Source organism: Strix uralensis, chromosome 27 (assembly GCF_047716275.1).
Source record: "Strix uralensis isolate ZFMK-TIS-50842 chromosome 27, bStrUra1, whole genome shotgun sequence".
Classification (NCBI taxonomy): domain Eukaryota; kingdom Metazoa; phylum Chordata; class Aves; order Strigiformes; family Strigidae; genus Strix; species Strix uralensis.
The window spans coordinates 2,565,649-2,587,442 of NC_133998.1; the positions used below are offsets into that span (position 1 = coordinate 2,565,649).

Below are 21,794 nucleotides of genomic sequence, written 5' to 3' on the forward strand. Positions count from 1 at the left end.
TGAGGGAGGGTGGGTGTTGATGCTCTTTTTAAAAAGAACCAGGCCACCTCCTGCCACGTTATGTGGGGACCACAAGACCGTTCTGGTGGTATTTGGCTTAAGCCGAGAGGAGTTTTCAGTGGGCTGAGAAGCTTCTTGCATGTATCTGGTTGAAAGGTGCATGGCTTTCAGCTTGCACCTTGGGTGCTGTGAACTGGTGAAAGTTGTCTTTTGATCTGTTTATCCTACGTCTTTGCAGCTTAAGGCACGATGTGAAGAACTGAAGCTGGATTGGTCAACGTTGTCACTGGAGAACTTGCTGAAAGAGAAGCAGGCGTTGAAGAATCAGATTTCTGAGAAACAAAAGCACTGTTTGGAATTGCAGGTAGAGAGCAGGAAACAAATCTAGAGTTGCCAGCTTGGGGTGGCTCTTGGGCAGTGGGCCAGTTAAGGGTATTTGACTAAATATGGTGTTAAAGGATAAGCTACATGGCTGCTTCCCCCTACTCCGATATTAATTTTTCTATTAGAGGATTTTAGTAAACTTGAAGAATAAAGATGTGGGTAACTTTTAAAGGAAGTAGATGCTATGACCTGATTCCTCAGCACTGCTGTGGAAGAAGGAATCATGGTTTACCATTAAATATAACTAAAAAGCATGACCTGATGAAAAGAAAGGTCCTGCTTGTTTGTGTGTGTGCTCTGATGACTCAGTTCAGGAATCAGTTCCCACAGGATGTCACTTACCAGAGTGAAAAGAAATTCAACTCCTGTGTCTGAAGAACTTTTCTTTCCCTGTGAGATTAGCTCTAGAGCTAATCCAGCCTTTTGCTGGATACCTTGACATGGAGTGACTGTTTCCTTCAATGACTGCCAGTACTGAGTTACTCCATACTCTCTATATAAGTTGGAGATATTTTATATTTGCTTTAAGATCTGAAAAGTGCTTTCTAAGGGTCTCTGAGCCATTCCCCTTACCTGTGCCTTTTGGTCTCAAGCTCAGAGCAGCATGTTGAAATTTGTTTCTCAAATTTTGGGTCAATTGTTCTGCATCGTTCCCAAAAATGGGGCTGCTTTTCCTGAGAAGCGTATCGAGGCAAAACTCCATAATGTGATAGAATTGTTAAGTGTGGTTTTTAATCATTGTTCTTCTCTTCATTTAAAGATCAGCATTGTGGAACTTGAGAAAAGTCAAAGGCAGCAGGAGCTCATGCAGCTGAAATCGTACACCCCATCTGATGAGTCACTGTCAGTACAGCTACGCAATAAAACCCATTTGAGCCGTGATCCTGAGGCTGATCACGGCAGGTTCCAACTGGAGCTTGAATGCTCTAAGTTCCCCATGCCCCACATCAATGGCATGAGCCCTGAACTGTCCATGAACGGCCATGCTACTCCCTATGAAATTCATAACACCTTTAGCAGGCCCTCTTCCAAGCAGAACACCCCTCAGTACACGACCTCTCACCTGGACCAAGAAATAGTTCCATGTACCCCAAACCACAGCAGCAGACAGAAGGCAGACAAGATGACGAGCTTGTCCTTACCTGATTATACCAGGTTTTCCCCGGCTAAGATAGCACTAAGGAGACACTTGAATCAAGACCACGGAGTCAATGGAAAAGCAACAGCTAATGAGATACAGAGGTGAGAGTGATCATTTCCGCGGATGGGAAAGGAGGGGTAATTGCTCATTTTAACAACAGTGGTTTATTTGGATTGTGGAAAAATATTTTTAAAAGTGGAGGTTTAGACACTTTTAAAAGTTTTGTTTCAAGAAAACCAGCAGTGCCAGCTGATTGGGTAAATAAGGTGGTACAGGAATTCCTTGCAAAAGAGAAGTCATTAGCTTTTGTATTCTAACGGTCGTACATCTCTGTTCCAGAGCTGACCATGTCAAAGAGAATGGCCTTACATATCCAAGCCCTGGTATTTCAAATGGCATAAAGCTGAGTCCTCAGGAAACTCGGCCCTCTTCCCCAGCGGCCTTACCAATTGCAAGCGAGAAGGTAAGAGATCTGCTCGTGCTTAAGTGCAGAGATGTTACACCTTGTAGAACAAAGAAGTTTGCCAAACTAGGGAATGCAGGCATGCTCCTTTCTGTGGTCTGCTTGGCATGGAAAATAACGCAAGATACAGTAGGTGTGATACAATAAAAAGGAGCTGGATAGAGGAAGAGAATTCTGTCCTCATGAAAGACATGCTTACCTCTCAGTTTGCGTATGAACTGTGCCAGTAATGCAGGAGGACTTCTCTTTGATCTGGTGCCTGTCTACTTGATCTTGAAAAGTGGACTCTTTCATAGTTAAAAAAATAAAAATAACAAAAAAACGTCCATGTAATTGGTCCAGCCATGAATCATATTGATGCTCATTTCAGAGCAGCAGGTGCCCTCCAATAGGAGGTTACCATGGAAATATTTTTGGCTACTACATCTTCTGCGTACAGAGGGCCTCAAGATATGAATTCTGGCAGATGAGTGCTTTTCACAGAGCTCTAACAAAGGCACTAGGAAATGAGCTTGCCTAAGGCATCCGTTTCCTTATACTTGGGGCCAGCAGTAGCTTTAATTTACATATTTTTATGCTGTTAGATATTGCTGTCTCAGTAGACTGGTGTTGGTAACAAAGCTGCTCCATGCATGCCTTGTCTTTGCTATATAGTCATCACTCTTAATTGTGTAATTCTTTAAAAAAAACAGAAGAGGGGGGAATGACACAAAAGATAAACGAGAAGATTACTGATAGTTTAAAAAGTCTTATCAGCAATAGCATGCAGTTAAGAACATTACTTTCTCTTTTGCATTTACAGGTTTTGAGAGAGAGAACCTCTGTGAGTAATGGAGAAACTATCACCAGCCTACCTATCAGTATTCCTCTCAGCACAGTGCAGCCCAATAAACTCCCTGTTAGTATCCCTCTGGCCAGCGTAGTCCTACCTAGCCGTGTTGAGAAGGTGGTGAGTAAGGGATTGTCAACACTTTCCATCCCTAACTAAAATCACACTGGGCAGTAATGGGGTGCTGTGCACCAGAATCCCTAGTGGGCTGCTAATCTTGAATGTCTGATGCTTCGGGGGAGGTTGCTGTTGGGATGCATCCTCTTGGCTCTTAGTTATTCTGTAGACTTTTCCTCTCACGTTTCTGTGGGGTGGTGGTATCTCAGCTGGGAAGCAAAGTAATGTACATTGAATCATAGAATGGTTTGGGTTGGAAGGGACCTTGAAGATCATCTAGTTCCAACCCCCTGCCATGCCTCAACATGCCTCAAGAGGTCCTAGTCTTAAACGTCTGGCTGGGTGGAAAAGGTGCAGAGTCTTGAGAGTCTGTGGCAGTGAAAGCAGGGAATCACACATGTCGGTTTGTTCTTAGCCCCTGCCTTCTGGCATGACCCTGGGAGACAAATTCTTCTGCTTCAGTTTGGTCATCTCAGAATTGTCTGTCTTTATCACATACGTGTGTAGGATGAACTTGAATAGTGTCTTGAGGCTGTAATACCTAATGTGGGAGTGACCGCTCTGTAGCAGCAGAGAGCAACTAGAGAACTTTTGAGGCCATCTCTTTTTGAAATCCTGATAAGTCCATGCCACTCTCAGTGACAGAGGAGTTGAAAAAAGCCTGGTCCAGTTTCTCACAAATGCTTTTCACACAAGTGTTACAGTGGAGAACTGAGAAGCTTTTGCTGCTTTCACATGAGAGCTGTGAACTTAGAATCCATCCACAGATGCTTGCCTTACAATCCCGTGTTTGGAAAGCTGGAGTTGTTTTGTAGGATTGAATCCATTATCTTTTTCCAGCTGTAGACTTTTAGTTGTAGCAAAACTACAGGCTGCTCGGCTCTGAGCAGATGTTGTATGTCCTCAGAGAGAGAGAATGTTAGCTCTGGATGGCATCTCTCACTTCAACACATTGTTTATTCAGGCTACCATTTCACAATCGCTTTGCCTGCCTTAGGAAAACACTGCCCGTTCCCTCAGATAATGTACCAGAGAACATAGCCTAATGCATTTCATGTTCACTTTGGGCTTGTTTTGGGGAACTTTGTGTGCACAGGCTTGGGGATATGATATGACCATTTATTTCCTTTCTGGCTGCCTGTGAAACAGTGGACTGAGGCAGTTGTTCTCTGATTATGGTGCTGTCCTGAGTCTAAATTTCCTGGGACGATGAGCCTGTTCTCCCTCTATCTGCATGGTATCTGGTGTGTGTTAGATACTAGTGCAGTATAATTAATCACAGGATTTATTTTTGTCCCATAACGTGCTAATCTATGTTTTTCTCAAAACAAAACAAGATCTAGGACATTTAGGAAGTAGAGCCACGTTCCTTGGTAGATGTACTAATGCATGTGTATTTTGTTTAAACTGTTGACTTTGGAGTATACTTCCTGTACTAAAATGCCTGTTTCTCTCCCCCCAGAGAAGCACACCTAGCCCAGTTCATCAGAGTAGAGACTCATCGACACTTGAAAAGCAGATTGGTGCTAGTTCTCATAATGGCGTAAGCAATGCTGCTGGAAACAAGCCACTGGCTTTGGCTACCTCAGGTAACAGCCTCATCTACGCGAAGGTGCGCTGTCTTGTCGTGGCAGCACCTCCAAGTGCACGTGTTGGAGTTTTCCGAGCACTTCTTGTCAGCTCATTCAGGCAGTAGAGTGCTAGATAAATGTGTCTTTTGTAACAAGACCAAAGAATCACGGATGATGATGTTTGGAGACAATATGTGCCTACAGCTTGGATGCATTCTGGCATAAAGTATTGGTTTGACGTGCCTTCTCCTGAACTGCAGGACCTTGCAGTGTAAATAAATAATTGCTTTTGTAAATTCTTATATGTGGATTAAGAGATTCCTACCTTGACAATGTGGCAAACCAGCAGAGTGTTGCATAGCTATGCTATGAGCTGATGATCTGGCTTTAAAAATTTTATTTTACAGGGTGGTGGAGTTTTTTCAATAGCAAAATGAATTTCTTGATGCAGGTCACAAGGTGCCTCATGAGCAGTTGTAAAGGCACAAGTATCTGGGTAGGCAGAAAGGTCCAATGGGAGAGGGTAGGGATACCTTTAAGTGCAGACATTGCTTCTGAACTCCCTCATCTGTTGAAATTGTGGCCTTTATCTATTCAGGATATGGAAATGTTGTGGACCAGGAAAAGTAGGTTCTAGCATACAGAAGCTATTCTACAGCTGATCCCTCATCAGAGAGTGCATTTGTTCTTCGTGTTTACACCTCGAGGGGCTTGTGTTGTTTCTAGCATCTGTTTTGCAAAGAAGGGCTTGGCTGCAGTTTTCTATAAAACCAATGAAGTATTTAAAAAAACCCAACCTTGTTGTAAAACAATACCATGTTCCCTTCTACCCCTTTCAGTTAGCCCAGAGACAAGGCCTTACTAGAGCACTAAACCCATTTATGAAACACCATCACAAATACTTAGTTCCCTTTCCAAGCTTCCTCCCGTGTGGCATTCTTCTGCCACAGTTTCTTTGAAGATCCCCTGCCACTTCCTAAGCCACAGCCTTTTGTTTAATTTTAAGAAGGAGGTGGGCTGGTGGATGACAAAGTCCCCTCTTTTCTGGGGAAGGAAACTGGCTGAATTTGGCCATCTATTTCCTCGATGAGAGGAAGGGGTTGAGAGTAGAGGAGCCCTGATTTCAAAAGGCGTAATAGTTCAAAAGAAACATACACTTGAATTCCATTGAAAAAACAGGCAGAGCGTAGGATATCTCCATATAAACATGAATTTTCCTAAACAGGCAAAGGAGTAGTGAAAACTGTTAACTGAAACCATCAGCACACAGAGCCACGTTCTCAACTGCACTGTGTAAAAAGCAGCTGTGCAGTTCCCTGTGTGATACACAGCCGATGGCTGATCTAATGCAGGTAGAGCTGAAACCACTCCCAGTCATCCCAGAAATCTAGCACTGTGAACTATCACTCAGCAGAAGCAATGATGTATACTTTCCCTTTCAACAGGTTTTTCTTACTCTTCTGGCTCCGTGGCAGTCAATGGAAATCTTACAAACAGCCCAGCCCATCTTAACCATAGTGTTGATCAGGCAGCTCTGGACGACTCTGGGAGTCTCTTTAACTCAGTAGGGTCTCGGAGTTCCACTCCACAACATCCTTTGCTAATGATGCAGTCAAGGAACTCTGGGCAAAACTCCCCTGCTCACCAGCACTCAACAAGCCCCAGGTTAAATGGCACCTCCCAGAGCCTGGTAGGGGTATTGCAATATGCAGATGCTCAGAAGATGTTTGCCGAAGGAACAAAGGGGGATCTTCAGTCTGATGCAGCGTTTTCAGATCCTGAGAACGAGGCCAAGAGAAGAATCATCTTTACAATCTCTCCTAATACAGGACATGTAAAACAATCCCCTTCCAACAAGCACAGTCCTCTGCCCACGAGCGCTCGGCTGGACTGTGGCCAAGCACACGCGCAGGATGGGAAGAAGCGAGGCCGGCGGAAGAGATCCTCTACTGGGAATCTCAGCGGGAACTCCGGGGTCTCCCCTAAACGCAAATCCTTACCTACTGTGTCTGGACTCTTTACGCAACCGTCAGGTTCACCGCTCAATATCAACTCCATGGTAAGGGCAAAAATGAAGAGCTCTAGCAAGAGAGAAGGGCCTGGGAAAGCTCTTTGAATTTTAGAAATAAGCTTCAGCTCTTCTATTCTTTAGTGCACTCGCGGGCTGTTACAGTGCTAGGAGCTAGAACTGGCGTGAGGACCCTTTGTGAAAGTGGCCCCTCTGGGAGGCGAGAGAATTGCTGGGAAGTTGGTGAACGGTTTCTGTGTAGATAGAACATGTTCAAAGAGTTCATTGCTGTCAGAGCATTAAAGATAAAAAATAATCTCTTCCCTTACGACAAAGAGCTTGTTTCTGCAGTGAAGTTGATTTTTAGGCTGTAGGTTAAATATTTTGAAAATAGTTTAAACTAAGATTGACTAAATAGCGTAAGAGTGCCAGAAGCATATGGCATTCTTGCATAATTAAGCCAGCTATACAAGTTGTGTTCATGTGATCCTGCACTGGTAGTTTGAAAAGAAATGGATTATCCCATGTCTTCATTTCTGTGTTTAAACATAAAATCAAAGAATGAAAATTAGGTATTTTTCCAAGTTATGTTTAAGCTTTCATCCTGGGTTCTAATGGAGGATGGTGGAGTATAAGAGCAGCAGTGCTCAGCGAGCAGCTGTTGGCATATCCTGAAGCTGAGCAAGTTAAGCCTGCTTTTAATATCCTTAACAAGATGCCTTTTTTCTAAAGGGATACTCTCATCTGTAACTGCTTTCTTTCCTTCTTGTCCAGGTCAATAACATTAACCAGCCTTTAGAAATAACAGCCATTTCCTCTCCTGAAAACTCCCTGAAGAACTCTCCTGTTCCTTACCAGGACAATGACCAGCCCCCGGTACTGAAAAAGGAAAAGCCCCTCATTCAGACCAACGGCGTTCATTACTCTCCTCTAACATCAGATGAAGAGCAGGGATCTGAAGATGAGCACAATAGCAGCAGGTGAATACACAGGCATAGGTTTCGGGATGAGATTTCTCCGAGAACTGATAACAGTGCTCTAAACTGGAGAGGTGTGTTAAGCCTTCTTTGTTCCCTTTGCTTGGAGACCGATTCCATTATGTCCAGGCTCTTACGGGGCTGAAGTCGTGAATAGGGAAGGTATTTAGGAAGTAGTACTTGAATGTGGGAACCTACTGTTGCTGTATATGCAAGGCTGACAGAGTCTGGCCTCTGGAAGAATTATTGTAGAAGTGATTTATTTTTTTTTTTACTACACTGCTTCGTAGGAGTACTGAGGCTGTGTGTGTAATCTTGGACTAAGAATCTGTCTCCTGCTCACTCCCAGTTTCAGCTTAATTCAAAATTCTTCACTTCCTGTCCTAAACTGTTGATACATTGCTCTGAAAATTGAGTGCTTGCCACCCTTTGCCTGCCTGTGGGGTGCAATTTTTTTCTTGTTTAAGGTGCTGGAAAAGTAACCGCTATAGAAATGTGAGCAAGCCTACTTCTTGCTGTGAAAGAAAAGCAACAGTGGATCCTCTGAATATGCACTAATCTTGGCAAAGAGCAATAATTCTGTAATAGCTTCTACTTGAAGTTTGTGGTGGATTTTTTTTATGCTTTTAACATACAGCTGTCTAGCTGACTTGGCTTTATATACTCTGGTCAACTGTTAAGACGTGAACATGAGGAGGATAGGTTATGAGGGTAAATGTGCAACAAAAGGTCTGCAGTGAGTGCTATAACCTTTTTTATTTTCCTACTAGAATTGAGAGGAAAATTGCAACAATATCATTGGAAAGCAAATCTCCACAGAAGACTGTTGAAAATGGTAGGTGTGAGAGAATGTTAATTATTTGTTGTAATGGTTGGACTTGGGAAGGGGTGTCTGCCACTGACTGAAGTTGTTAGTAGCTGGCTTTCCTGTGCTGCTGCGCAGAGTGTGGTTCTGCCAGGGCTTTGCATAATCATAATCAAGACAGGTGGCTGATAATTACAGATTTTGGGTCAGTTCTTTCTGTAGTCACAGGTCACCAAAGATCTGACCATTTTTTTTCCACTGGGGAGGGATCTGTAGTACAAAGACTGAGGAAAAAGTAGATCAGCATTCTCAGACTTTTTTGGACCATTAAATTTTAAAGACTTTTAGGTGACTTCACAAATATTTCTGCCTTTGGATCAGAAATAGAATTACAGACTGATAAAACGTGGATGTTGAAAGATAAAACTCTGTTCTTAATGAGCAGATTCAGTGAATGCTGTTCTCTGACATTTGTAATTTTCTTCCAAATTAGGTGGCAGCTTATCTGGGAGGAAGCAAGCACAAAGCAACGAAAACATGAATAGCAGTAAATGGAAATCTACTTTTTCACCAATATCTGACATCAACCTGACTAAAACTACAGATAGTCCCTTGCAGTCGGTTTCATCTCTGAGCCAGAACTCGCTGTTTGCCTTCAGGCCGTCCTCGGAGGACAGCCTCGCCATCGACGCCAAGATCGCAGCACACCCAAGGAAGAGCATCGCCATGCCCTCGTCGGGGGCAGATGGGCTCAGCCCTGGTACAAACTCCACTAACGGATTCACGTACAATGGGGGACTGTCCACTGACATTGGTTTACACAGCTTTATCGATGGTGCTTCTCTTCCACATAAGGCTTCAGATGTGACGACTTCCAACTGCTCCCTGGGTTTCCAGTCGCAGCGAAACAAAGATGTGGGGGTATCGGAAACGAATCCTTTTTTGAACAAGAGGCAACTCGAAGGCCTCGGCGGCACGAAAGGAGAAGACTTAAATCGGTCAGGGGTCAAAGGCAAAGAGATCAGTGAAATAAGCATTCGTACTGGGGGTTCTTCGGAAAAAACCTCTTTGCAGCATAACGGAAAGGTCGGCAAAGGAAGGGACCGAGATGTGGAGTTTAAAAATGGCCACAACCTTTTCATTTCTGCTGCTGTTTCATCTGGTGGCCTTCTGAATGGTAAAAGCCTTTCTACTGCTGTTTCTTCAGCAGGCAATCCAGCATCTTCTGTTCAGACGCACCATCCTTTCCTAAACACTTTGACCACTGGATCACAGTTCCCCCTCGGCCCCATGGCCTTGCAAGCAAACCTCAACTCAGTGACAAATTCCTCAGTATTGCAGTCCTTATTTAATTCAATGCCAGCTGCTGCCAGTCTGGTCCACGTGTCATCAGCTGCAACCAGACTGACTAATTCTCACACTATGGGGAACTTCTCTCCTGGGGTTACAGGTGGAACAGTTGGAGGTAGGCAGAACTCTTTCTCTGGTATAAGACAGGGCCTAAAGGAAAGTCTGACACTGCCTCTCCAGGGGTGAAACCCTTTCATTTCTGCAGGATGTGAAGCAGATCTGTCCCACATAACCAGTCTCCTCTAACTCTCGGAAATGCTAGGATGAGTTCAGTTCCCCACAGTGAAATCTCATGAGCTTTGTCTACTAGATGAGCTTGTTGTATCACCTTAATGAAAGAATACACCCAGACTTTGTGATTTCATAATGTATGCTTGTTCAGATGTTGCTGTGTTGGAACCAACTTAGGTCTGCCTGCAGGTAAAAGATTTAACTTGTCCTGGTACCAAGTTAAGGATCTCTAACTTGTCAACTTGAGTAAAGGTTGAGATTAGGCCTTGAATGGATTTAGCGTGATCCAGGAAGAGCAGAACATCAGTGCCTCTTCAGAGGAGATGGTGCTGGGAATTGCGTAGCATTCTGGCTCTTGAATGGACACGAAGAGCATTTCTTTGCCAGGAAGGGCAATGCCATATGCACCTTGCACTTCTGGGATTCTGCACAGGCTTGGCTTCTGTGGCCCAAACTGGAGACAAGCTGGCAGGACTAGAAGATAGTCTGAACCTGCCGTTACTAAGTGTCCAAGGCAGTTTTTCTTACCTGTCCATAATCATTCAGGCACCATGTCGGGAAATCCTAACTCTCACATCTCTCAGCACATAGATTTGCTGGAAATACAATCTCCCCTCTGCTGCCCTGTAAGTGGGAAAGCAGGAGGGTGGGGAGGGAAGAGCAGCAGTTTGAGTCTTCAGATAAACAACTCTAGAGACCACGTAATCTCATCAAAAGTCTACCTGTGTGGTATAGAACTGACAGTTCTTGGGTCTGACCATTTTTCCTCGTGGCAGTTAGAGGTTGGCAGTAGGAAAGGTAAGTGAAATCTTTTGTACCTCCTGGCCTGCACCATTATCTCTCATTGCTTGCTGCCTTCTCATGCTGCATATTTTTGTATGGGGCTGTAACTATTATAATTTTGCTTTTTTCTTTTTTTTTTTTTCTTTTTTGTTTTGTTTCTCTTGTCACTTGAGACTGTACAAAGCCCATCTGTTGAAGCTGAGTTTTTCTCTCCTGTTTGCAGGTATTTTTAACCATGCGGTGCCTTCTGCCTCCTCTCCTCATCAATTTGGAGCCAGTTTCAGCAGCAGTGCTGTCTCTAGCAGCACAGTGCTAAGCTTAAACCCTCTGCAGGCTGTTGCCAGCACCTCATCCTCATCCTTCCCACCCCCTTCCTCTAATTTAGTAACATCTAGTGAGACTAGATCTGCTCAGCACCTCAACAGAGCGCCAGTGCAATCTGTTTTCCATTCCCCCCCGCCCCCTCCTAACGTTTCATTGCCCCCACCTCCTCCATTACTCGCTTCTAACTCCGAGCCTGCGCTTCTGCAGAACCTGCCATCCATCCCACCTGGTGAAGCTTTTTTGCCATCCTCTTCCGCTGCTTCTGTCCAATCTGCTAATGCTTCTTTGTCTATTAAGCTAGCTTCTCTCCAGCACAAAACCTCCCGCCCCTCCTTTACAGTCCATCACCCGCCTCTGCCCCGTTTGGCGCTGGCACAGTCCGCGCCCATGATCACGCAGTCCAACGCAGCTGGCACGTCCGCTATGTGGGTTACACTTGGCATGCAGTCTCCTTATGCTTCGCACCTTTCTGGGGTTAAGCCACGATAAAGAGCTTGCTTAGCTAACAGTTCTTATTTTGTAAGGTAAGGCTAGAGAAAAAAGAGGAGTTTTGTACAAGATGCTGAATGATGCTTCTTCCTTTTCAGAGATAGGTTGGGGATGGGCTCTCTGAAACAGAGAAGCCTCTAAAATGTGGGAAGCAAATAATCTGATGGCAGAGGGTGGAGAGTCTTAATGCTCTCTGTTCCGGGAGTCAGGATTTCTCGACAAGGAGTGCTCACAATGGTAACTCTGGTCTGTCTCATCTGACATTAGGATTATGTTCAGGTTGAGATCACTTCATGAAAGTGTTTATTTCTGACGATCAGTAATCAGGAAGAATTGTCTATTTTTAAGTATGGTTTTATACAGCTATTGGAAGTGGTTGTTGTCCACTTTGATTCCCCCCTCCCCTCTTCTTGCCCTCCGACAGAGACTGTTGCATCTCCACAAGTCCATGTTCACGTAGCGTTAGGATGCGTGATGGTGCTGCTTTGTGACTGCGTCTGGCAATGTGATGGTCTTGTTTTTACTGTCAGTTGACAACAGCTGCTCAAAATAATCATAAAGTTAAAAATCTCTAGGTTACAAGCTGCAGCTTTGGCTTGGAGAGCAAATGCACTGGTCTTGCATTGCAGTTAATGTGCCCCCTGCATCAATGGAAAACACAACCACAGGTAGCAAAGAAGGGTTGTAATTTATCTGTGCACTGCAGCTTTATTGGTCTTGCCTGCTAGGGCTAACAGTAACAGACTCCACTAGATGCTGTATTTATGCTCACTTGGCCATCACTGGCTTACTGGGTAGACTGGGAATGAGAACACAGGGAATCTGCAGGGTTAACTGTGGTCCATGCTTCATAAAGGCTGGGGCCATAGAAGAGAGGAGGGTTTCTGGAGACTGTATGCATTTTTACTGAAGCAGGTATTTAAATGTCTTTAGAGCAACTCCAGAATAAAGTGTATCACCACAGAGTTGGGTACTGTTGTTAATGAAATACTCTGTGGCATCCTGATGTAACAACTTGTGCTTGCAAAGATAAATGGGTATGTTAGGCCCCAGAGCTTGCTGCGTGCTTTTCTTGTAGGTCTTTGATGTTGTTGCTGTTCACTGATACCAAAGCTACATACGATATATGGTTGAATACTCTTTGCCGCTTATAAAACATATGACTCAATTACAATATACCTGAGAGATTCTTTTGACTGTGCATTGTGTATAGTGTCTTCATCATCAAATTGCTCCACAGACACAAACAAATCCTCATTAGGCTTTTGTGAGGCACGTAAGTATTACCACCGTCCTTCTATACGAGAAGGTGAGGCTGAGGAAGAGTTTTGAGTAACGTGGTCGTTGTGTTCCAGCAGAGACCAGCAGTGTGATGTGGGTACAGAATGGGCTTGAAAAAACCTGAACAGAAACAAGATGGGGGAGAAGGGGTGAGGAGGGTTTAGGCTTGGGGTTTTGTATACGTGAGCGACTCAGGCGAGAGCAGTGTGAAAGCCTTCTGCTGCCGAAGCAGCTGCCTCACCTGGAACTGAGGTCGTGCTGGGCTAGACTCCGTACCATCGCCTGCGGTGGTTCCTCGCACAAAAAGGTTCCGAGCAAAATAGACGAGGCACAAAAGTCACGTGCGGAGGAAAATAGCTGGGTGACAAAGCTGGACTGTGGAGCAAAGGAGCAGAAATAATGCTACAGGAGGTGGTGTATGACAGACATACCGTAGTTGTGGTTCTGCTCCGAGTGACTCTTGGACGTAAGTCAAATATTTGAGCAGTTTTATTGACTTCAGTGTAAATACGTGGGCTCAGAGTCTGTGATGAACCCAGGTTGAAATCTGGAATCGAGGGCGAAAATAAACTGCTTTGCTGCTCATAATGTTTCTCCCCCAGGGTAATAAAAAATGCAAAGCAGATTAGTGTGTGCTAGAAAAAGGTTAAGTGGGGGAATACTTACCCCCTCCCCAAGGTCAGTCACAGGAGGACAGAGTTCAGTTCAGTTACACTGTCAGAAAGCTTTAAAAACTGCAATAACCGGGAGGGGCCGCGTGTCACTCTTGGAGGATTCCTTTCTCTCTGTTTGCGGTTGGGTCAAGAGTTGCTCCTTCTTTGCTGGCTAACAAGGTCTTGGAGCAATGTAGAAATGATTGACACATCTAACACACAGTAGATTTTTGTCTTTTATTTAGATGAGTCTCTTCCTCTCCTCCTGTTGTGCAGGTAACTAGGATTTCTACCTCAACCCAATGTGACCTATGCAAGGACAACGTGGACCAACTTCACTCGGCTTCCACTGAAAGGTGCTCACCTGGCCTGTGCAGGGGTTTCTACTCTTACTACTGGACAAAATAAAAACATAAAAAAGACCTAAACAACAGAGAAAATATTTACTGTGAATCTGAGTAAAAAAGGAAAAAAAAAAAAAAGAAAAAAAAAAAGAAAAAAGGCAAAAGAGATGCTTAAAGCTCCAGTTTGTATTGTTGATAGTTTAGATAAAGTATTTATCTTTTTTTAAAGTGAAAACAATTTTGACTTATTTTATTCCACCTAGATTCATAAATACAACTTATTATTAAATTCTCTGAATAATAAAGGACTGGCACACCAGCAGAGATGTAAAGAGCCTCCTCTCGGTGCTATTTCATCCGTCAGAACTGTGCCTCTAGATTGAATCCTTGGTGCTGAATTTGGAGGGTTGACCAATGCCAAACCCAGTTCTCAGAAAGCTCTGCAGTTTATTTATTCAACTTACTCTGTTCATATACCAAAATCCACTTGGTTTGCAGCAGTGTGAGCTACAGAGAAAGGCAGTCTCCTATGAAACTGAGCCAGGCGCTCTGTTAACTGGGTGGGTTTTAATTGTCTTTGTTACAAACGAGAACTCAGTGCTCCCCTCTGGAGTGGCAGCTATACCTGGATGGCCCAGGCAAGCTCAGCCAACGCAGGCACAGTTTGAACAGAAGAAATCCAAGTCCTGCCCCCTTTGAACTACTTCACTGGGCCATTTGCAGTTGCTGGTGGCACTCAAGTCACTGTGAATTTTGGTAGCTAGTCTGGTAACTCGTTTTGGGATGTCATTGGCATATGAACAGGGTGCATAATCACTGGTATTGGTCAGGCCCTTTTTACCAACGTTGGGAAGACTGAACATAGTGCTTCTGTACCGGTGCAGGTCGCAGATTTTCTCAGCTTGTTGTTTTTGTTCCAAGTACAATGTATTTTGTTAGTAGGGTTTTGATACTTGATTCAGAAATGGCTTAGCCGTGTACATTTGTTGACGAAGTGCATTTTGCTTTTGTATTTCTTTGCTTTAAGTAGGTCTAAATGGTAGTTCACAAAAACACCACAATCTAGCTTACCGTGCTGCCACACTATCAAACTGGTGCAGTTAATTGTCTTGTGACTTGGTGTTCTGTGTACAGAAAGTGCCGCTCCGAGCAGCGGCTGTATTTTATAGAGATGTGATGAAAAGTTATAAATTTCATATACTTTATTTCGTTTATTTTTAGATTGTACAATGCACAGTAAACTTGTAAAAACTTATTTATTCGAGTGCACAGAGGGAGGAGAAGGATGATCCATTAAGTAGAAATCACGCCGGTCTGTAGTTCAGACTGGACCAAGCACCAATAAAGGAAACTACAGTAAAAGGGGAATTGCAACAGCAAAATGACTAGAAGAAAAACACATTTAGGCTTTGGGAAACATCTGCCGGCTAGCCCTGGTGCTCTGAGGGGCAGCATTGACTGCTCTGCATCAGAGGCACTCACGGTCCTTGAGTCCCTTCTAGGTCACTAGTGCTCCCGAAGGAGTCTCCCACCTCCAGCAATCAGGCATTTACCTTAGACCTGGGCCCTGCCTTACCAGCCACCCGACGGAGCATCCCACGGTCACAAAAAGCTGGGCTGAACGCCTGGGCCGTTTAACTCCTGCCTCCGTGTTTGAAGTAGGCGAGATGCCTCTGCCCTCGCGTGCTCTCCTGCTACCCGCATCCAGGAGGAGCCGTTGAGCGCCGTGCTGGCCGTGTTCAAGAGAGTGGTGGGGGTGAGCTGCCGTGGCAGCTCCTACCCTCTGCAGGCTTTAGTTAGACCCTTTTCTCTGTACCTCATCCCAGGCGATCTTAGTAGAGATTTAGGACAAAGTGCAGTTATTTTGTTGATTCCTAAGTGTGTCTTCCATAGGCAGCCTTTGTGCGCAGAAACTGTTGATCTAACTTTGCTGCCTTATTCACTGGAAAGGGAAGGGATTGATAGCCTGGGAAATTCGGGATATTTTGGAACTGTTTTCTGCTTTGTGTGTGGGGTAGGACTTGACAGCGGTGAGCCCTGCTGAGTTACAGCAAGATGAAAAACCTGGAAAAGGGCAAAAGTGCTCAGAGGGTGATAGCTGAGAAACATCCAGTAGCTTCTAGTAGAAGCCGTACACAGTGTATGTCCTGGAATCCAGGAAGACAATGTAACCCAGATGTTTTGCAGCTGGGAGTTGGGCAGCTCCAGCTTCTTCCAGATCCTTGGGTAACTGGAAGTTGCAGAGCTGCCTTAGCATCCTTCCCAGCAAATGACAGAGTGCTCGGGTCTTTGAAGGCTTTAAATGGGTAGGCTGTGCCTGAGCAGTTGCTGGAGAGGCAGCAGTCTTAATTACATCTCCCCCCTGTCATTTATATCCCCAATGAGAGAGATGAGGAAATACAAGTAGAAGCTGTTAATCACTCTGCTTTTATCAGATCCTTTTCTGAAAAGGGACCAAGATACAGTGCTCCTTGGACCTCTTGTGCCCCCCTTCATCTCAAACCGCAGAAGACATCCAGCGAGAAAACTCGGCCGCCATCACTTGTTCTGTGTGTGGGGAGGATTCGCTTGTGCTCAGACCCGAGGGGCTCACAGGACACTGGCAAAGATGCCTCTTTGGAGAAGGAGCCGGCTCGCAGAGCTCTCTGGAACCTACTGTGCTTTCCCACACCTGCTCGAGGCCCATGTCGCCCAGCTGGCTCCTGGCACTCCTCCTTGGCTGAAGAGGTAGTTAGATTCTTGTGGCAGGAATGACTTGCCTTGCCCTGAGGTTCACAGCGTTTCAGGAATCGGTGTCTGGGGAGCAGGACAGAGCTGTCAGACGTGGTTTAGTGGTGGACTTGGCAGTGTTGGGTTTATGGTTGGACTCAATGATCTTAAAGGTCTTTTCCAACCTAAATGATCTATGATTCTATGACCCTTTGGAGCAAAGGCCCCAGGCAAGGAGTTTGTCATCTACTCTCTGGTGGGTGTTGTGGAAAGGCAAAACTCCCTCTGTCCCTCAGTGTCACCTGCGGTGCTTCGGTGATGGGCAGTCGGCCGGTGGTGACTGCAGGACTTGCTCGGGAGCAGCCGTTGGCGATGGGCAGCACAAGCCCGCTCGCTGTAGCTGAGCACGCGTGTGCTATCGAGACGCTTTCAACTGCCCAGCATTTTGGAGTCTGTGACTCTCCAGCCGTCATCTGGGGAAGCCAAAGGAAACCAGAGGCTGACCCAGGAATAAGTGCATAGTTAGGATGTACCTGAAACAGATTCAGTCTGCTGGCCAACCTGCTGAGCCTCTGCTTCAGCCTCCTGGGGTCTGTTGGGACCGGGCCTTCATCTACCTCTGCATCACCTGGGTGCTGTCATCCCAGTGACCTGCTCTTTCCATCTCAGCAGCCCGCGCTGCGGCCTTGCCAGTGTCTTCCACCCCTGCCTGGCACCGTTGGCACCTTCACCTTGCGACACACTGCGGAACTGTTTCACTTGTGTGGCAGCTCTAATCGAAATCTTCAGAGCAATCCCCACTGAGATGCGCTTCCAGGAAGGTGCCCGCGGTGCTCGCGCTTGCAGGGAGCAGTGTGGGACAGGGAGCCAGGCGAGTGCAGGTTTTGGACTGATGTCCTAGTGTTGAATTAGCTGGGAGATCTTGCCAAGAGATTTGTGTTGTCGTCTTCCCTGCTCCCTGGTCTTTTATCACTTTGCCATCACCTTGAGCAAGTTCAACTTGTTTCTTTGTCTGCAAAACAGGGAGAGCGTTTACCTTGCGGTCGGGTTGCTGAAGGAATAACTTTGAGATGTTCAGATCTGATCCGTATGGCTACAAGAACAAGACCCTCGTGACCTTACTGTAGGAGCGCTGTGCCAGAGGTCTGAAACCTGTTTTCAATAATTGGAGATGCTTTTGAGTAATCAAAGCCAAACGGCCAGTTCCAAAAAGAAATTCCTTCTCCGTTACCACATCCTGTCGGGTCCGGTCCTTCCGTGGCTGTCACACATGTTCCTTCTCCTCCACGCCGCTGCTGCCAGGGAGGGACTCGTCAGGAAGCTAAAATACATCTTGTAGCACATATGTTGCCAAAAAAAAATGGAACTTCCTGAGCGTTGTGCTGAGCAAAACCTGTGTCCCGCTGCTAAATGTCAGCCTTGAGGAACAAGCCTTGTGCACTCTTCCTTTTTTGGTGATTTCCTACCTCTGGCTCGTGCTGGCCGGGCTCAGTCCACTGAGACCCACCGTGCTGTGAAGCTGGGCGAGCTCCAGAAGCACTAAACCTACACTTGCTATTTGCTGTGGATTAAGTCATTCAGCAACAATTCTTCCATTAGCCAGGGGGGTGTGGGGGCACCCAGCAGTCAGATTTCTCTGGTTATTGTGTAGCTGAGGGAGAAAGTGGGAAAACATTGCTGGAGGACTGAAGGCTTGGGCTGCTGACACCCGTGGAAGTCGAGCTGGCCCTGCGTGGCCTCTTTGGTGCAGACGAGGCTGTTTCCTTTTAGGAAGGTGTGGATTGGTCTGGACAACCGTAATGATGGGAAGCATCGTCATCTCTAGGGTTCAGGCTGCTGATGCAGTGGGAGAGAGGCGAAGGGGAAGCTGCCAACAGCAGGGAATGCAGCACGTCCTAGATGTACATGACACTTAGAGACAGCACCGTCTCCAACTGGGATCTTCTAACAGCAGGAACTCATGTCTCGTTGACCAGACAAACATAGAAATATTTTCTTGTGCTTCCATTTCGTTTCCTTCCTTCCTAGTGGTGATAGTGCACGGTTTGCACTCACCCTGCTGTTGGCTGGGGTTTAGCTTGGCTCTGGGGGTGGGCTCAGCCCGGGCTGTGAAGCCTGAATTCCCCCTGTGCCAGGACTCGCTGGTGGGACGGGCACGTGGGGATGAAGGTGAGCTTGTAGGGTCTGAGTCTGTGACTGCACTGACAGTCGCTGACACCTACAGCCGGGCAGGAAGGTTGCATCACTTCATCATGAAGGGATCTCCTACCCACTGGTTTTGTGAATCAAGAGCTTTCAAATCCCCAGGACTTTACAGCCTGAAACACCCAACTGTTTGTCACACTCGGTTACTTAATCTCCAAGTGTTGAGTAGCTTTCTTCTTTCTTTAGTCAAACTTAATACCCAAGCAAGTAACTTCTTCATTTGAAATCTGCTGAGCAGATAGGTTTCAGGCTTGATAAGCTCTTCCGTTGCATCTGAATAACATTTCAAAGCGCAGCGTTGCTTCCATACTGCTTGGCCACGGTGGCTTGTCGGGGTTGACCAGGGGGTGGCCGGGCGTGTGGCTGCCTGTAGGTGCCGGCCTTCACCCCGCGGGGACAGGAGTTCCCTTCTGAGAGGCGTTGGTGACACTTCTTCAACCTCCTTCTTCAGGGCTTGGACTAGATGACCTTTAAAGGTCCCTTCCGACCCAAACAGTTCTATGATTCTCTGTATAGACATATCTGGGAGAGTCGCTTTGCTTCAGAAAATAACCGAGAGGGCTGTGAGCGGGAGGGAGGTGGGTGTGAGCCAGATGGGCCTCGCCTGCGGATTCATACCGAACGCAGTGGGGCTACAACAGCGTTCGCAGGTCGGGTGCTCCCTGCCATGGTGGATTTATCCCCGTGGTGATCAGGTTCTGTCTCACCCCGTCCTTCCCTGCAGAGGAGGCTGCACCTCCCCGTGCTGAAGGGCTTTTATTCTGGAGTAATGAGGCCACGGACAGGCAGCTTGGGGTCACTTCCAGGGACCTGTGTGGTTTGATTCTTGCTAGGATTGTGTATTTAGAAAGCAGCATCTGCTCCCCCCACCCGTTATTTTTCCACTTGGAAGAGTCCAAGCAGAGGAGAGGCTGAGTGAGTGCGTGGCAGGGGAGGGCACCAGCGGATGCGGAGCTGGTCTCTGCAGCGGGGTAGACTTGGCTCTTGTTCGGGTGGTTGTTTCTTGTGAGCAGTTTGAGGGCCAGCATGCGCTTTCCTCTCCTCCGAGTTCCTTCAGAGGCCCCACCTCTTTGTGACTCCTGTGGATACGTCGTTGGCCCTCGCAGGAGGACCTGTGGGCCCTGCGCCCTCGTGCTGCTCCTGCCGCAGGGACTGGCTGGCCCGAGGTGTTCCCCCGCGGCGCTGGCGCTGTCGGCAGCAGGATGGCTCTGCAGGACGAAGCACGTGGCCACGTCCAGCCCTGCGGACGGGCGGTTTGCAGGGTTGGGCCTTTAGGTGACAAAAAGCTGCTCTGTCAGCCCGCGGCTCCCTGCCCCCTCGAGGTTTTGCCGCATTGCTGGAAGAGGAGACTTCCAGCGCTGGGAGCTTGTTTTCAAGCTGCTGATCATGACTCCCCTCCCGGCTCAGACTTCCCCGGGGCCCTTCCTTCTTCAGCCGGGTCTGGAGTTGGTGCTAATCACCTCTGAGCACTAATAACACGCTTCCCCAGCCCGGGGCCACTGTCCCTTGCCGGAGCGGGCTAGTGCTGATCACAGGGCTGGTGCCGACCACAGGTGCTGCTCGCAGAAGAGCCGTTCGTTAAGATTTGGTAATTTGTCCTAGTGCCCATGTCAGGTGGCTTTGGTTGATCAAGTCCTATGTATAACCCATTTGCTTTCTGTGTTGAAATCAGCCTTTTTAATACAGGGTATGGAAACCTGAAGGTTATTGATATGATTTTTTCTGGGAGGGAGTTATCCCAACTCACGTAGGTGACTCTTGAAAAATTCTGCTTTTGTTTTGCCTGAGCCAAAAGCATAAAGAGGATAAAGCTTTGGGGCCTCCAAATGATGATTTCTTCAGTTAAGGAATGGACGTTGTACAGGGGACTGAAAACCAACAATAATGTCTTTTAAAATCAGTTTGGGGAGAAGAAACTAGACAGTGTTTTTGTGAACTATCTTTGCAGCACTGAGGAAAAATCACAAGAATTGGATTTTTTGGAAGCACAGATGTGTAGTCAGTGTACGAGTATTTGAAGTTTTATGGCTGTTAAAGATTTATTTTTTTTTTTCTTCCTTTTTTTGCTTCAACATTTCTGTAGCTTGCATATCAGGTTTTCACTAAAAGATGGATTACCAGTTTTTAAAATGTTGTTGTGCCATATTTTATTTATCCTTATGCATTATAAATATATAAATATCTATTTAGACTGAATATTGCAATGAAAGATGCTATTATTGTGAACTTCAGGGTTTAAACCCGAGGCAAAAAAAACGGGAAATACTTCTCCAGTATATTTGATGTTTGCGACCTTCTTTCTGAAGAGGTTTCTTAAGTTTTTATAGTTTAAAAACAAAATCATGTCTTAAAATTAGAAGTTTTACGATGCTAACCCTGAAGTTCTCAAGTTTGTGATCCTTTGGTTTTTTCAAGGTACATCTGGTTGCTTTTCTGGTGCAGTCGAATCATTCTTTAGAAAGGTTGTTTCTGGAGTTAATGAGGAAAAGGTGGAATGGGTTGATCCATCCTGTTTGGCTTTTTTAACCTATTAATCTTTTAAGTGATCAATTTCAAATTAAAAACCAACTTTTTAGGTCTCTGTTCTACTTAAACTTTTTAGGAGTGAGAGCCTGCCCTCGCTGAGTGGGACTTTGATGGGGAAAGCAGTAGATTATGAGGTTGCTGTTGCTCAGGAATTGATTAGTAAACTTTTAACTACTAATAAAAATCCATTTTTCAATGGATTTTTTAAAAAACCCATTTTCTTAGAACAGTGATATGGGATGTTTCCTAGTGAATAGGAATTAGTTTATATAATTTAGCCTATGAAACTGAATTATTTAAAATTCAAACTTCCCCTAATTTATCTTTTTTTGTTGTTTTTTTTTTTTTTTTTTATACTGGTAAGTTGTCCTGTCATTCCTTTCATTCTTCCATAGAAGTAGCGTGAATTCTTCTGGTGTGTATATATGTATGTATAATATATATATTTCCACCCTGCCTTTCTAATTCTCCACAATGTAAGAGTTAGTTTTTTCTCCCCTCCCTCCACTTAATTTCTTGTGTCTTTACCTTGATTTGTAATTGAAACAATGCTTTGAAGTTTTGTCTTTATATTAAAGTGTATGTATTTTAATACACCGTACTG

General features: G+C 45.6%; 1 protein-coding gene across 10 annotated transcripts in view; it reads left to right on the top strand.

Moving 5' to 3' along the window:
• DOT1L (DOT1 like histone lysine methyltransferase) overlaps positions 1 to 21,786 on the top strand; it is a 78,278-nt gene extending 56,492 nt beyond the window's left edge. Inside the window, exons 19-29 of one of the 10 annotated variants that reach the window (XR_012626577.1) lie at positions 239 to 364; positions 1,145 to 1,626; positions 1,865 to 1,988; positions 2,791 to 2,937; positions 4,397 to 4,523; positions 5,951 to 6,564; positions 7,288 to 7,493; positions 8,261 to 8,325; positions 8,789 to 9,760; positions 10,461 to 10,674; positions 13,683 to 21,786. Coding sequence is in view for 9 of the 10 variants with exons in the window: in XM_074851867.1 (XP_074707968.1) it covers positions 239 to 364; positions 1,145 to 1,626; positions 1,865 to 1,988; positions 2,791 to 2,937; positions 4,397 to 4,523; positions 5,951 to 6,564; positions 7,288 to 7,493; positions 8,261 to 8,325; positions 8,789 to 9,760; positions 10,883 to 11,472 (3,453 nt within the window). In the remaining variant the exon portion in view is untranslated. Of the gene's footprint in view, positions 1 to 238; positions 365 to 1,144; positions 1,627 to 1,864; positions 1,989 to 2,790; positions 2,938 to 4,396; positions 4,524 to 5,950; positions 6,565 to 7,287; positions 7,494 to 8,260; positions 8,326 to 8,788; positions 9,761 to 10,460; positions 10,675 to 10,882 lie in introns of all 10 variants that reach the window. The other 9 variants (XM_074851867.1, XM_074851866.1, XM_074851871.1 and 6 more) reach the window with 9 other exon arrangements.
• The last annotated feature ends 8 nt before the right edge of the window (positions 21,787 to 21,794 follow it).